Source organism: Acromyrmex echinatior, chromosome 13 (genome assembly GCF_024713525.1).
Source record: "Acromyrmex echinatior isolate Ae372 chromosome 13, ASM2471352v2, whole genome shotgun sequence".
In the NCBI taxonomy this organism is placed as follows: Eukaryota; Metazoa; Arthropoda; class Insecta; order Hymenoptera; family Formicidae; genus Acromyrmex; species Acromyrmex echinatior.
Genome location: NC_141864.1, coordinates 7,436,550 through 7,452,455, shown reverse-complemented (window position 1 = coordinate 7,452,455; position 15,906 = coordinate 7,436,550). Strand labels below are relative to the sequence as shown.

The 15,906-nt window shown below is 29.6% G+C and overlaps 4 protein-coding genes across 7 annotated transcripts; 2 read left to right on the top strand and 2 right to left on the bottom strand.

Annotated features, from left to right (window-relative positions):
* Positions 1–249: 249 nt before the first annotated feature.
* LOC105148681 (protein 5NUC) lies at positions 250–7,071 on the top strand. 2 transcript variants are annotated; one of them, XM_011060543.2, is made up of 9 exons: positions 250–318; positions 1,985–2,303; positions 3,243–3,474; positions 4,133–4,732; positions 5,053–5,217; positions 5,316–5,420; positions 5,891–6,061; positions 6,212–6,401; positions 6,517–7,071. In XM_011060543.2, the coding sequence occupies exons 2-9, from the start codon at positions 2,167–2,169 to the stop codon at positions 6,705–6,707; spliced, it is 1,791 nt and encodes a 596-aa protein (XP_011058845.1). In that variant the 5' UTR covers positions 250–318; positions 1,985–2,166; the 3' UTR covers positions 6,708–7,071. The 2 variants fall into 2 exon arrangements, with proteins under 2 accessions (XP_011058845.1, XP_011058844.1); XM_011060542.2 differs by having other exon boundaries at positions 274–751.
* Positions 7,051–11,043, bottom strand: LOC105148677 (SET and MYND domain containing, class 4, member 4). 3 transcript variants are annotated; one of them, XM_087412603.1, is made up of 6 exons: positions 10,275–11,043; positions 8,845–9,993; positions 8,480–8,760; positions 8,178–8,336; positions 7,971–8,114; positions 7,051–7,458 (listed from the first exon to the last, which is right to left on the bottom strand). In XM_087412603.1, exons 2-6 carry the CDS (start codon positions 9,917–9,919, stop codon positions 7,204–7,206), a joined length of 1,914 nt encoding a protein of 637 aa, XP_087268729.1. In that variant the 5' UTR covers positions 9,920–9,993; positions 10,275–11,043; the 3' UTR covers positions 7,051–7,203. The 3 variants fall into 3 exon arrangements, with proteins under 3 accessions (XP_087268729.1, XP_087268730.1, XP_011058840.1); XM_087412604.1 differs by having other exon boundaries at positions 10,447–11,043; XM_011060538.2 differs by having other exon boundaries at positions 10,607–11,043.
* Positions 11,044–11,182: 139 nt separating this feature from the next.
* Positions 11,183–13,096, top strand: OSCP1 (Organic solute carrier partner 1). Its single transcript, XM_011060540.2, has 4 exons — positions 11,183–11,410; positions 11,861–12,180; positions 12,258–12,535; positions 12,620–13,096. The coding sequence occupies exons 1-4, from the start codon at positions 11,299–11,301 to the stop codon at positions 12,987–12,989; spliced, it is 1,080 nt and encodes a 359-aa protein (XP_011058842.2). The 5' UTR covers positions 11,183–11,298; the 3' UTR covers positions 12,990–13,096.
* LOC105148680 (enoyl-[acyl-carrier-protein] reductase, mitochondrial) lies at positions 13,013–15,561 on the bottom strand. Its single transcript, XM_011060541.2, has 5 exons — positions 15,250–15,561; positions 14,933–15,169; positions 14,475–14,696; positions 13,563–13,793; positions 13,013–13,485 (listed from the first exon to the last, which is right to left on the bottom strand). Exons 1-5 carry the CDS (start codon positions 15,433–15,435, stop codon positions 13,255–13,257), a joined length of 1,107 nt encoding a protein of 368 aa, XP_011058843.1. The 5' UTR covers positions 15,436–15,561; the 3' UTR covers positions 13,013–13,254.
* Between the last annotated feature and the right edge of the window lie 345 nt (positions 15,562–15,906).

Sequence of the window (15,906 nt, the reverse complement as noted above, 5' to 3'; positions counted from 1 at the left end):
AATACATATGTAATGGTAATTAAAAATATATAAATATAATATATAAAAATGTATGAGTTATTAAATTAAATTTCAAAGCTAACTATAAAAACATATCTTTCAATCCAATTTTCAATCTGTGAAAGACCGAAAACTTTCTAAAAAAGTTGAATAAATCTACGATGGATGCTGCAAGGTTCGAATAGGAATTCCAATAGAGATCGGAAAGAAGTTCGGTGGGGCCTGCATGACAACGTCGATATTCAGTCGACGTCAGTCGCTCGAGAAAATCGGCTCGTGTTTCTCGTCGCTCACACAAAACGCTGCGAATGTAAAAAAGTGATTAATAATCATTTATTTCCGATTTTGCAATTATATAAGTATTTAACAACGCCATTCGTAGTTGAAGTGATAGTCAGTGATGCACGTTATTCGATCATCTCATTCCTTCTTCCTTTCTTTTGAATTTATTTGCGGAAATGACGGAAGTGTTATTTTAGAAAATTTGCAATAAGTTTAATTAATATTTCCGTATATACCGAATAGTACCGATACACTCATTTCGCGAAACTCGATTTTACGTTGCGTCGCTTTCTCTAAAGTTGCGCTACATTACACGTGTGTATACACGTGTACAGAATATTACTTAGTGCACAGTAATTCGCACGGAGTTACATACCTCATTGATATTCAAGGCAGCGCATACGGTGTTATTCAACTTATCTCCAATCGTCGTTTATAATACATTATATTAACTATTAACATGCACGAGGTATTTCCAAAATAAGTAACTACATTTTAGAATATAATAATTAAGTGTATTATTTTATAATATATAAGTGTATTCCACTTATATATTATACTAATCCAAAAATATCATATAAAATGTAAACATATGTTATTGTATTATAACATATGTTATATAAAATGTAAACATATGCTATTCCGCTTCAGTGCAGAATTTAAATCTTTTATCTGAACATCCGGGAAAAAATGTTTTACATATATATATATATATATATATGGACATATTTTATATATAATTATACATAATTTTATATATAATTATATATAATTACATATAAAACATTTTTTCCGGGCAATATCAAATATAAATTATTGCTATTCCTATTTATCACTTATATATGAAACATTTTTTATAATATCTTATTATTTTTAAAATTAGAAAACATGTAATATTAAAACTAATCAAATGCAAAATTAAACGTTAAATGAATTAAAATTATAATTATTGCTTGAGAATATATACATATATCCGAATATTTTTTTAATGAAACATTTTCATATGTTATGTGATATTTTTACTCATAAGTATAATAATGAATAGATACTGCTTTACAGTTTTATATAAAAAAATGTTGTCACATATATATATATATATATATATATATATACACAATACAATTATCATTATATCATATAATACTTTACAATTATAGTATAATTCCGTATACTATTAATTTGGATCGTGTCCCTTTCATTTTTTTCCTTCTCCTAAAAACAGAATTGCGTGAATTTTGTATTCGTAATTTCTCAGATGATTAATGTGTTTTAATAAAGGAAAATGTGTTGTGAAAATCAAAGAAAAAATATTTCATTTTCGTAACACTTTCTGTAAATTAGTCAGGCACGACGCCAGCCTAAATCGAATTGATTATTGCCTGAGGCTTAACGATCTACTTTACGACAACATTACGAACTGTTGCATTCTTGGCAAGTTCTAATCTGTTTTGCAAGATCGTAAAGCCAATAAATTTAGATTCTCATATTTTATTTATAAATGCAATATGCGAAAAGTGAAAATATATAAAAACTTTTATATATTTTTCACTGTATAGTAATTTTCTTATTCATAAATACAATCATCAAAAGGTATACAAATAAAGGATTCCAATTATTGTAAAATATATTTGTAAAATATAATTTATGTTATAAAATTATCACGAAATAAACCTCGAAACATAGATACTTTATGTTTTTCCAGATTGAAAAATGCAACATGATAATTCAACAATCGTGAGGAAAATCGAAGCAATAGTGTAATTGCAGTGTGAAACGAAAGCGTCCCCTATCGACATTAAATGCAATAACAAGATACCAGATAAGAAAGAAGAAATTCTAGAAAAACTCTACGGAATAATAACGTCTGGAACTAGTAACAAGAAGATGTCAATCATTTCATTCGTAAACTGTTACGTTATCGTGCTGTTAATAATCACAAACGAAGCCTTCGCAAATCCTATTTTACGGAAGGATGAAGAATTCACCATTAGAATTGTTCACACAAATGACATGCACGCGAGGTATTTAGAAATTCTCACTATTATGCTGGTATTAAAATTGTCGCACGACAAAAATTTTAAGTTTATTGATTGATTATAGAATGGAGAGATCCGATAACTTCTCTTTCTTGCAACCAATCAATAGACTTGAAATGCTTTGTCGTACAACAAATGTAATATTAGTCTTAGAATAAAAGAAGTGTTAATATATTTGATATTTCTGTTTCTCATCGCAATCCTGGTGAAAATTTTTCTCATAATTTTTATACGAATTAAAACATTTTTCAAAAATACTCAGAAATATTCGGAAAGTTCACTTCTCTCGAAATTTTTCATACAAATGAATTCTGAAATATTCTGAAATTTCTCATTCCACAATTTTTAAAAAATATTTTTGAATTTTTTAGATTTTATAATATTTCATCAGAAATTATACTTACAAAAAAATCTTAGAAATCTTACGAATCTTATTTCATAATTAATAATATAAAAAATTCTGAAAAAAGATGTAGATTTTCTGGAAAATGTTCCATTCATATAAAAAATGTGAGAAAGTTATAAAATTATATAGAAATTCTAAAAAATTATATAAAAAATTCTGAGAAAAATGTTTACCAGGGAAAACAAAAAATAATTATGCAATTCGAAATAAAAATTCCATTGATATATATTTCAAAGGATTAATAATTTGTTTTTAATAATTGAATTATTTAAGTTATGTTTGCTCTTCATACGTGGTCGTTAACATCCAATTCTATCACACTAACGACAATTATCGCCACCGAGCTAATCACAAATGTTAAGATAGTTAATTATCTTCCACACCCATGTGTCAGTTACACATTGCATACGTGGAGTTATTTATCGAGACAATTTCCTTGTTTTTTCTGACGTCAAAATTTATGAATAATTAAATCAAACGAAGTATCTCCTTGAGAGTTTCTCACATAATATTTTTAGATTTGAGGAGACGTCGCAATTGTCGACGGCGTGTACGCCAGCGGATTCTAAAGCTGGGAAATGTTATGGAGGTTTCGCCAGAATTGCCACTCTGGTCCGTCAAGCGAAATCGGAATCACCTTCGACGATCTTCCTGAACGCCGGCGATACTTATCAAGGAACCGCGTGGTTCAACGAGTACAAGTGGAAAGCGGTTGCTTGGTTCCTGAATCTCTTGGCGCCAGACGCTATAGTAAATATCATCTGAACAAGATTCTAAAAACTATAAAAATATTTTAAAAACTAAAGATTTCTTGTTAATTAATTTATTATTAAATTACAATTAATTTAATTCAATTTAATTATAATTCGTTTATAATTAAATTTTTAACTTAAAAGCACCAAGCGGTCATTATTAATCATTTTTATTTTTAATATTATATTATTAGGTGTTGGAATTAATTCGTAGCGTTTTTTAATGAAAGAATGTTATTTATTTCACATGAGCATTAAAAAATACATTAATGAAAGTACTTCCCATCACTTGTAAAACGCTACGAATTAATTCCAACACCTAATATATTTCTTTTATAATAAGATTCTGAAATTTATTTTTCATTTTCTTAATTTTTCTAGTAATTTATTCACTTGATCTTTCTCAATATACAATTTTGAAATATTTAAAAATTTAACTAGATACATATCTAAAAATTTTTAGCAAAATCATTCTTTCTTTAAGAAACGTTGGTACTTCTAATGTTTTTGCATTACTTAAAATATTGCAATTTGTTCTATAAAATTATAAATAATTGTAAATGAATGTAAATAATATTTATAAACAAAAGTATAAGTAAGTATAATAATTCGCGTTATTATATTTAATAAATTATATATTTAATAAATTCTGACAGAGCTTGGGCAACCACGAGTTCGATAATGGTGTTGAAGGTTTAATACCTTTTATACAAAATGCCACATATCCTATCGTAACAACAAATCTGGACCTCAGCGAGGAACCAGGCCTGGCCGCCACAAATCTGAAAAACAGTACAATTCTCATAGTGAATGGCAAAAAGATCGGCGTGATCGGTTATCTGACGCCCGACACGAAGATCTTATCAAGTACAGGAAAAGTAATTTTCAAAGATGAAGTGGAGTGTATCCGAGAAGAAGTTAAGAAATTAAAGGAACAGGGTGTCGACATTCTTATCGCTCTGGGTCACTCGGGATTTAAGACCGATAAGAAGATCGCCCAGGAAGTCGAGGATATTGATTTAGTAATCGGAGGTCATACGAATACCTTTCTGTATCGCGGTAAATCGCCAGATGTCGAGGTACCAGAAGGTTTTTATCCCACAGAAGTAATGCAGAAAAGCGGCAGAAAAGTTTATGTCGTACAGGCATACGCTTACACTAAATATTTAGGAAATTTCTCTGTAAGTTTCGATATTAAAGGAGAGGTAACACATATAGAAGGAAATCCGATTCTCGTGGACGCCAAGGTGGAACAGGTAAATTTTTGAAAAAATGTAAAATTGTTCAAGTGATAAAAAATATAATCTATATTATATAGATTATAATTTGAGAGAATGATAAATGTGTAATATATATAATATAAATTTTTTATGATATATATACAAAATAATTCTTAATTATATATCAATACTTTAAAAGATAGTTACGAAAAAAAAACGAGTAGAGATATGTTTATATATTGCATATATAAATATAAATAAATATAAATAAACACATTCTTAATGTAGTGTAATAATAATTGCATGTACAGAAATTCTTCAAAAACTTATGATATTTATTATATTGTTTCTTACAGGCGGAAGATGTAGTAAGAATGATAAAAGACAAAAGAGACGTCATCGATCAGTTACAACAGCAAGTGATTGGAAAAACACGAGTATTTCTGGATGGAGATAGCAAGAATTGTAGACGGCAAGAATGCAATATGGGAAATTTAATTTGCGATGCTCTAATCGATTACGTAAGATCGCCAACTCATATATAGTGAACTGCACTTTCTAGTTGTCAACATTACGAAATAATCTTGAGAAAGATTAATGTGCTTTTTTTTACTCGTAGTATGCCAGAGAACATATTAATAAGGAAGGATGGACAGATACTGCTATCGCGGTGCAGAATAGTGGCAGTATCAGATCGTCCATCACCAGAGCCAGAGACGATCAGGTTAATGTGCACTTTATATTTCTTGTGAAAATTATATGAAAAATTTTTCTCAGAATTTGTCATATAATTTTTCACAATTTTTATGTCAATTTTTATAATTTCTAAATAATTTTTTAACTTTTTAAAAAATTTCTCAGATTTTTTTGTACAAATTGGGATACTTTTCAGAAATACCCTAGAGAAAGTCTATGTATTTTTTCTAGAATTCTTCATATGAATTTTGAAATATTCTTAAATTCGTAAGATATTTCATTGTATAATTTCTAATAAAATCTTATAAAATCTAAAAAAGTTTGACATTTTTTCAAAAATTATACAATGAGAAATCTTAGAATTCTCAGAATATTTCAGAATTCATATATATGAAGTAGTCCTGAAAAATGTTCCAATTCTTGTGTAAAGACTCTGAGAAAAATTTTCATCAGAGGATTCTGTTAATTCGCAAATTGTTATCGTAAAATTACTTACAGGTCACTCGAGCAGATGTCATAAGTGTCTTACCCTTCGGAAATGTTATCGTCAAAGCTTCCATGACAGGAGAACAAATTCTTTCAATGCTGGAGTGGAGCGTTTATAACATCGACGATATAACTTCTACTGGGAATTTATACGGTGCTTATCTGCAATATTCAGGATTGCAGGTAGTTAAACTTTTTTTAAATCTCTTTATTTTGAAAGAGAATTATTTCAATTTTTAATTTTTATAACTTCCACTTAACGATTATTTGAACACTGAAACTTTGATTATTGCTCTATTCTCTTTTCGTTAAAGAAATTTGCGTGTTTTACAGGTGGTCTACGACGTGAGTCAACCACAGAACTCAAGGGTAGTTTCAGTCTATGTTCAATGCGCAGCTTGCCGAATACCAACATACAGTAAACTTCAAAAGAATGCTACTTACAACGTCCTCATAAACGATTTCCTTGCAAAAGGCGGAGACGGTTTTCACATGCTGGAAGGTCTTCAAACAGTCTCTCTCAGTACGTTTACATTGTAACTTTCATTTCACAAGCTCTTATCTTCAAGCTCTTATATTTTTTCTCATCGTATCTATCGAATATTCTCTCAATATAATCGTTTGCTCAATTTTAACAGGTATCACTACGGACCTGGCATTAGAACAATATTTTCAAAAACATAGCCCTGTGTATCCAGGAGTGGAGTGGCGAATTACGTACAAAAATGGCGAGAATTTTAAAAGTTTAAGCAATAATCTTGGAACAACGCATCAATCAGTTGGATTGATGATTCTTTTAACAATTACTACTTGGTTGTCGTTGACATAACAATATTATCTCAACTTAAATAATTATAAATAGGCGGACATATATCAAATTTTTTAATTTAATATTGTATTTTACAATTTTACACTACCTCAATATCATTTGCAATTTATATATTGTTTTTATATCTTTCTTCAATTGCATGCGTAACAAAGTGAGTGAAAAGATACATGAGGAAAAATAATGCACACATAGGACAAGAAAAGAAGAATATAAGCGCACAGTATTGTCTGTCTTTTAATCTTTTAAAAATATAACACATATGTCAAAAAATTACATTTAATGAGTATAACATTGTATCTGTATAAATTTTTAAAAATATTTTTAAAATATATCTCTTTAAAAATTATTTTTCCACCAAAGAAAATCTTATATACATATATCGTAAAAAATATTAATTTTTCTCTCTCAAAGAATTTAAAATGTTTTCGTTGACACTATTAATCATACACAAATAAAAATGGTAACATTGTTTCATTAATCGAAAAATATAACGCATTTACTTTTGTATTTGTGGTATCTCACATATATTCCCGTTGAAGTCATATACTCGTTTTAATGTTTCGATAACGTTACTCATTTCCTCGCAAGGCATCGGCGCACAATCGTGCAATACTTGTATCATTTTCAGCAAGTCTTTAATGATATAAGGTCTATTCGGCACGTTGCCTATTGTTGCTAAATCAACATACATATTAAATTTCTTTAACGCCTTTTTTATCTTAGCCTTATCCTCTGGTTTCTTCACTAAAGTCTATACCCAAAACAAATCAAACATTATATTATCATTAAAATATACGATTAAAAAATTGCACAAATTGCACAGGTCTGCATTTTTGCTACTTGGAAAAAAATAGCAGTTTTCCATAATTTTTTATGTGCTGAATCCAAATCCATAAAAGAAAATATTCTATCATATTAGGTTTTGAGAAAAATAAAGTTGAAACACATTTTTTATTATTTTTGAAAATTCATAATGAACTCAATATTTGACATTTTGAAAAGAGCACAAATTAATACTTGAATATACGTTATGCTTTAATATAAAAATATATCGATAAAAAGTGACTTTACTATTTACTTTAATATAAAAATATTTTCAACATCATTTTTCGCAAAAGCTTGACGTGATAGAACAGTTTCACTTATGGATTCAGCACATCAAAAACTATAGGAAACAACTTTCCTCTTTTCCAAATAGCACAAAAAAAAATCCAAAGTTTGCAGACCTGTGTTGTTATTAATTAAAGTTATTATTTATTATACTTGGTATGACTGTAATTCAACATATAAAGGCCAATCTTCCTGGCAAGGTATGCAATCACAGATGAAATAATACTGTTTGAATAGTTTCTGTTGCCTCTGTGCTTTTGACATGACGGCATAATGTTTGCCGTAATTGTCTAATAACTGTAACGAGATAACATATATTACAATAAATCAACAATTTATACAATATAAATAACTTAATACCTGCTCGCCCTTTTCAATAGGATACATGGCATATATCACTATATGCTCAGGTCTCGAGTGTCTCAATATATTTGGATCGCAGCCATGATTAATTAAGCTAAAAAATGGCATAGCGGCTATACCACGTTCTAGATGTTCTAAACCTTGCGTTTCACCAAACTGCAAATATCAGATTTAAATTAACCAAAATTTTAAAAGAAACAAATGTTAAAAAATCATTGACATATCGGAGAACGATGTAAAAAACAATAAATATGGCACATAATATCAATAGAGTGTATTAGAATACATAGATATCATACGCTGTGCATATTACTGGGGATTATTTGTTGATGTCTTAAAATAAGACTACCAATAAATGTAACATCGTTGTTTTTCGCCAGTCCGCTTAAATCCTCTGGTAATTTAGCACCAAATATCACAGTACGCGTCGCTAAAAAATATACAATAAAAGAAGTATCAAAAGATCTCTTAAAGAGATCAGAGACGGATCTTTTCTCGGTATTTGTCACGAGACTATATACGCCAATGTATCTATTGCTATGTAACTTTCCATCTTGAGAAAAACCTTTTGTTCGTGGATCTGAAAAAATGACATGTACAAATCATTTCATTATTTAAGAAACAAAGTTTAAATGTTATATAAGTTATAAAAAAGTATAAATACCATCGTGTTCGTCAACTTCTTTTACCATTGTTTTTAATTTCTCAATACCACCAGCTTCTCTTAAAGCAAGCACAGCAAGCCTTATGCTACACAAATCGAGGTTGTAAATAGAATATTCAAGCACAGCAGGGAAGACAACACATTCTATATTATGACATTTCTCCCATTCGATATTTCTACACTCTTCTGAACAATACATAGCATAAGTGCAATAATTACAGGGTATGTTTGCCCAACACACTCTTAAACAATTAGAACAATGCGTTTGCATATTTTCTTGCACTAATATTAATGCATAAGGTTTCTCCACAGCAATTATTTCCCCTGGGTGAATTTTACGAGTAGCAACAATATGTCTGCCGTAACGCTCATTATATTTTATAGCTACTGCATCTGAAGCACAAGGAACTTCATTATTGTAAGATTTAATAATAGGAAGAGCAGGAGTTTCTTCTGTTTTCACTTTTGTATTCTTATTTACTTTTGTCTGCGTAATCTTATTGTGCAAAACATCAAGCTTTGCTGTAAATCTTTCTCGACTTGTATCATTTATAGACATCTTCTCCAGCCAGTGCTGTGCCTCCTTAAGTGTGTCTTCTACAGAATGATTTCCCATAATCATTAAACATTCTGTTTTACGCAGATAAAGCTTTACTCTTAGATTATCAGGATAATTTAGGGCTAGGGCTCTGTCAATATCCTGAATGCATTCTGAATACAAGCCTAATTTAAATAAAACTGCTGACCTATTAGCATAACTACGAGCAAGTTGTTCAGATGGATAAGGTGCAAAGGCTATACTCTTTGTATATAATTTCAAAGCATCAATACATATCGTGTTATTCAAGATGCCTGTGACAAAAACTTTATTGCCTTCTTCCCGCAATTTCTCAGATTCTTTGGCATTTTTTGGCATACCAGTTGCACTAGGAACTATATCATATTGTTGCATTAGATTTAGAGTAAATACTATACGTTCCTGATCAGTCTTTAATTTCTTAAATTGATTTGACACTTCAATATGCTTGCCTGCTGCAATCAATCTGGCATTGAACATATTTTGTATTTTATCCATTTTATTTTCTTAAAAATGCTTTATTATATCACTGTAATATTATTTATCACTAATACTTTTACGTAGGGCAGAATCTAAAAAAAAAGGACGTTCAATTTTTTAATAATCAGCACTATGTAAAATGACATCGTTTGTTTTAAAATTTCAGATTAGTCTATAAGTGAGAGAGAATTTAATCCACGTTTTGAATTATTTATATTTTATGTGTAAAATTATTTTTATTTGTAATTAATTTTAAACTAAACATGCTTAATCATAAAATAGTAATTTTCATTAGAAATTAAAAGATACATATATTTAGAATATTTCCTTAGTATTTCTAATGTTTTTTTTGAATATTTTCGTTCGTTCTTACATCTAGATCAGTTTAACCCCAATACAAGGACTTATGGATTGAACATAATTTGATACTAATATTTGCATCAAATAGACGTTCAATTTTTCATCTAACTTATAAGTTTTTCCTATTAAATATTGCTTATTACATTGTAATAATATGTATATTATTTCGAAATAATTTATAATACTTCTTTTTATTTTGTTATTGTTTGCCGGTATTCAAAAAAAAGAACATCTATGCACAACGGCTAGACAGGTGAGTCAACTTGTTGAATGTAACTCCATTCGAAAGCAACATTTCTACTGGCGATCTTACGATTGATTCATTCTAGACAGTAACAAACTCACTCGATTAAATTGCTAACAATTTTATAGAATATGAAACCACTTCTTTCTTTTTTATCAGAATTGCTGCTACGTAGATTCAGTTAGGATGAATTCTTGGACGCCCGCCAGTTTAGTAACAAAAGAATGTCTCTGATTTAGTAATTCTTTTTTTCTGCAACTAGCGATGATTTGGCAACACTCAAATATCTATATACAACGCGGGAAATTTGATTTAAACAGGGTATATTGTAACATGTAACATGTTGCATTAAAATAATTACGTTTGTTAAAATAATAGCAAGATAAAATTTCTTTCAGAATAAACAACGATTTTCTATTTCATCCCTGTTACAAGGTTGCAACAATATTGCTGCATGATTTTGTATTGTATTTGATAAATTTTAACATTAATTCTTATTGAATAATATTCATCAAGAAAAGATATTAATAGATTAAATATATACATCTCTCAAGTTTTTTGCGAATCTTATAAAATTTTTAATAAAATTTCTGTATAATTTTTAAGTCTATTAAAAAAGGTCTGCACGTAAATTTTTTCGCGCAGTCTCGGTACCGCAATAGTTAGAAGTATTATGTACACTTACGTCGTCAAGACGACGCATCGACTTACTTGCTTTAGTAAGGCGTACGTGTACTTATTCGATACATGTATCGCTGACAATAATTGTCGAACAAAGATCGCTTCTGTAAAAATGTCTTTGCATTCAACACCCATCCTGTATTTAAATATGGGCGGCGAGATGTTGTACGTTTTGCGACAAAGACTGAAGGCACAAAAGATCGATGTCGACAAGACAGTACAAGGTGAAGATACACTCGAAAGTATACTTTCGAATATATTTCGAAAATATATTTCATAAATATTTTGCTAATATTTTTGTACAAATGATATAATTTATAATTTCACTGGTAATCTTTTATAGCAACACACATGATAATCTTTTACACAATTACACAGTATTATTTTTAGACAATTTTTAAATAGAAAATATTATATATATGCAGTATTATGTTTAAACAATTTTTTAATAAAAAATTTACAATTTTTAAGATCTCATTAAAATTACGTACATCCAATCTGGATCAAAATACTATGACAGATATAAATATTACATACACATATTATTTTTTAGAAAGATTCTTTGATATTTTAAAATTGATGAAAATTATTTTTATATTGTCAAAATAAAATATATTGCATTAAAAAAACATTTTTTTTATATTTAAACTAATATAAGACTAGTTTAATTACAGTATTAGATGACGTAACAGCCGCTTTGCTCAATCCTAAAATACTATCGCCGATTTTCGAAGATTCGCCGATGATCGGAATATCGGAGTTACGCACCACTTTGGAAAGCGTCGCTCTTTCATCCATCATGAAACTAGACAGAAGTAGCATGGACAAATTATTTGATCTAATGATCATGATGGTGAAGTATCAATTAAGGGTGGCTACTGGACCTAGAGAAATCATTCTCATCACTCTGAATCACATAGACGGAATGCGCGACATAGTCAACAATGTAAATGCACAAAAGTGCGTCAACATGGTGCATCAGATGGTTGTTAGCGTGAGTATATAACTCAGTATAATCAATTTAACAATATTCAATTCAACGAGGATTTTTGTCCACTTTTCAAAACGTAGTTTTATGGCTGCCTGACTTTCGAAGAAGTCTGGAATGTGCGGGAGAGTTGTCTGAAAGAATTGGAACCGTATCATGTGCGAGTTTCAATCCTTCTGCGACGCGGTTTACAAAATGATGACGCCAGCTTTAACGTAATACCTCAAAAATACGATGAGAAATACGTAGAGCACGGAAACATTCTAGCCATCATGAGGATTAAAGATGTGAGTCCTGATACGTGTTGCGGAGGATCCTTCGATATCTTTGGTGATAGAAAGACGTTATTAGGCAAAAATATGTAAGAAAACATACAATAAAAAAAATACACGTATGCCGATCACATATATAGAAGGGTATAGAAATTATTTATTTTTTTATATAGATACTTGCCAACATATGGCCTAACGGAGGGCGCAATGCGAGACAGCCAACAGTTCGTAAGAGACTGCGGCACGAAAGCAGAATTAGGCATGCTGGCTGTTCAGTTGGGAACTGAGGAAACTAATTACGAGAGACCATTTACGCTTAATTTATTGTCAAACATGGACGAAGAGACTGTAAATAATGTAAATAAGGAAACTGACATCGAAGGAAATAACGCTAAACGAAATAATGCAGAAAATGGAAAGCCAAAATTGAACGAAGATTACAAAGCCAAACTTGATACTGTATATGCGGATTTTTTCGAGGACGAGCATGAAGGTTTGAAACGCAGTATGGACTTGCTCGATCTTCTCGACGAGATCGAATGATAAAATTTTAACTGAGACATATAACGCATTGCAATTATTTTTCCTATATTTTCTGGCATATTTATACACTGATATTTCTAGAAATAAATATATTCTCATATGAAAAATTATTCTATTTTACAAGACAGTATTTTAATTTGCTTCAATCTTATCAAAAGTATAAGGAAAACAATATGTACATATTGCACAATCCTAAGATAATAATTTTAAATGCTATCAAATCCACTGATAGGAATGAAAAAGTAGTAAATGTATAAAAAACGTTTTAAGATTCTGTTAAATCTAAAATATACTTTACGCCCTTTCGACCGTCGAAACTGAGTGCTTTAGCAATAGCTTCTTGATATTCACGGAAAGGCACCAATTTATATGGTGGCGGTTGCAATTTCTTATCTATAAAGAAACCTGCTAAATTCTTAAACATATCCAATCTCTCCTGTGAATTCATATTTGTTTTTGTCCAGGTTGTCATCCAAAATCCTTTGAATGATATGTCCTGAAATTATATAAATTGTCCTAATTAAACTTGACAAATTTTTTACAATTTTTAATTACAAATGGAATGTTGATTACCTTAAATATAAGTGCGGATATTGGTACAGTTAATGGTTCTCTAGACATACCGCCGTAAGTCACCATAATACCACCATGGGCAAGATGTCTCACTATTTCAGTTGCGTTCTGTCCACCGATACAATTAAGAGCTAATTTCGGTGCAGGTAACTTTTTATTTTTAAACAACTGTGTATTTCGGACTTCCTCCTCGGTTAGCACTTCGTCTGCTCCTAAGCTCGTCAATTGATTCTAAATAATTTATATTTTTAAATAATATTATAGATGTATTCTTAATTCTTTGTTGACAATATGTAATTTTGCATCTTCCATCAGCAGCCTGAGACTTTAAACTTCAGTGCAGATTTTTTACAATGTTCTGAATTATATAAAAATCTGAAAAAATTCTTACATACTCTCTTGTGAAAGTTTTAACGAATTTTTATTATCTCTACATTTCTTATTTTACTTCATGGAAACCGAGTAAGTGAAAAGTATCATAATAATTTACGAAATCGCAGTAGTTATGCTTATCATTTAAAAATTAAGTTCAGAGTTGAATCAATTCTCTAAATTAGTTTTTAAATGATCAAAATATATATACCTGACAGCGATTTCATAATTATATAAAAAATTTTATTAACTTTATTTTTCACACAATACATATAACGCATCAATTTTTTCTTAAGTGTAACATCATTATTACGATATAATTTTCGATTTCTATGAAGAAAAATACATTAAAAAATGTAAAAATAAAACGATCTCCGAATGATCAAAAGGCTGTACTCTCCTCTATCAAAATTCATAATAAAAAAGTCAACTGTACCTTCAAAGTCCCACAATGCCAGAGGCATAATATTGTATATATATTCACAATATTGTACATATTATATTTATATAGTAAATTAAAAAAAACTATTAATATTATACCTTTAACTCTTGTATGTTTGGTCTATCTCTAACAACATTGACAGACTTATAATTCCATATTTTACATAATTGAATAACCAGTTGACCAACCGCAGAATTGCCACCGTTTTGAATCACAGTATCTCCAGACTTTAATGGAACAAAATCCTTCAACATTCTGTATGCTGTACATGGATTCACATTTAGCATACTGGCTACAACTAGATCAATATCATTCGGTATCTATAAAATCAGACTAAGAAATAACACATGCAACAAATATATTGTCAAACCTGAGACACAATAAAAAAATACAGACCATAGGATCAAAGAATAACAGATTTTAACCTATCAGAAATTATATAAGTGATTTCTAATAGGATCAGAATAATTTCTGATGGATTGAAATGTTATTTCCTGTTGCCTGTGTCTTTCAATTATGCATCAAGCTTTATAAAATGATATAATAATATACATACCTTCATAACATCCTTAGAATCGTAATTAGCTTGTGTTCTCCAGATTCCAAAATTAGAACCGTTTGGTACCACTCTGTCTCCGACATGCAAACCTTGAACATTAGACCCAATTGCTATTATTTCTCCAACCCCCTCATTTCCTGGTACTGCTGGCAGAGGAGGCCTGCTAGGATATTTTCCTTGTATTGTATTTATATCGGCTGGATTTACTGGGGATAGTAGCCATTTCACAGATACCTACATCCATAAAAACTCAATTAAATTTTATGATTAAAATTTCATGATAAAAGACAAACTTTAATTGCAATAATAATTACTTGTTCGCCTATTGGCTGTTCTATTGTTTGCGTTATTACTTGAAGAACTTTAACGGGATCGCCGTATTCCTTGTATAATAGAGACTTTACGCAGTCAGTGTTAATTGCAGCACTCATTTTTCGAATATTCGTTAAGTTACTTTTAACTGATCGTGAGATCGATAAAGTTAATTGGCTCGTAAACATAATTGTTTCGATGAATTATGACTTCGACGTTATGATATTCGTGTTGAAAATTTCGGACCCAAACTTACTATATAGGTTATGTTATTATCTTGAAATAGCATTGAAGATTTATTCCCCCCCCCCCTAATTCATTGCTACGATTCTCGAAACTATATTTCGATATGTTCAATATTACGATTTTTGAAAGTGCGCAAATCTCGATTTGTCTACTAGTTTTAAAACAACGAATCTATAATATAAGAATATATGTATTTAAAATAATAATGTAAGAATAATGATTAAGATGATTAATTAAGATAATCAATGTTCTACCAATGTAATATTAACTTTAATCTCGATTCAACTTTTTATCTTCTAATTTTTAGAAAAAGAAACTAAATTCAATTGAGATAAAAATTATTCTTACATTGATGGAATTAGGCCTAAGATAATTATTAATTAATGATGATTAAGAATAATGATGTAAGAATG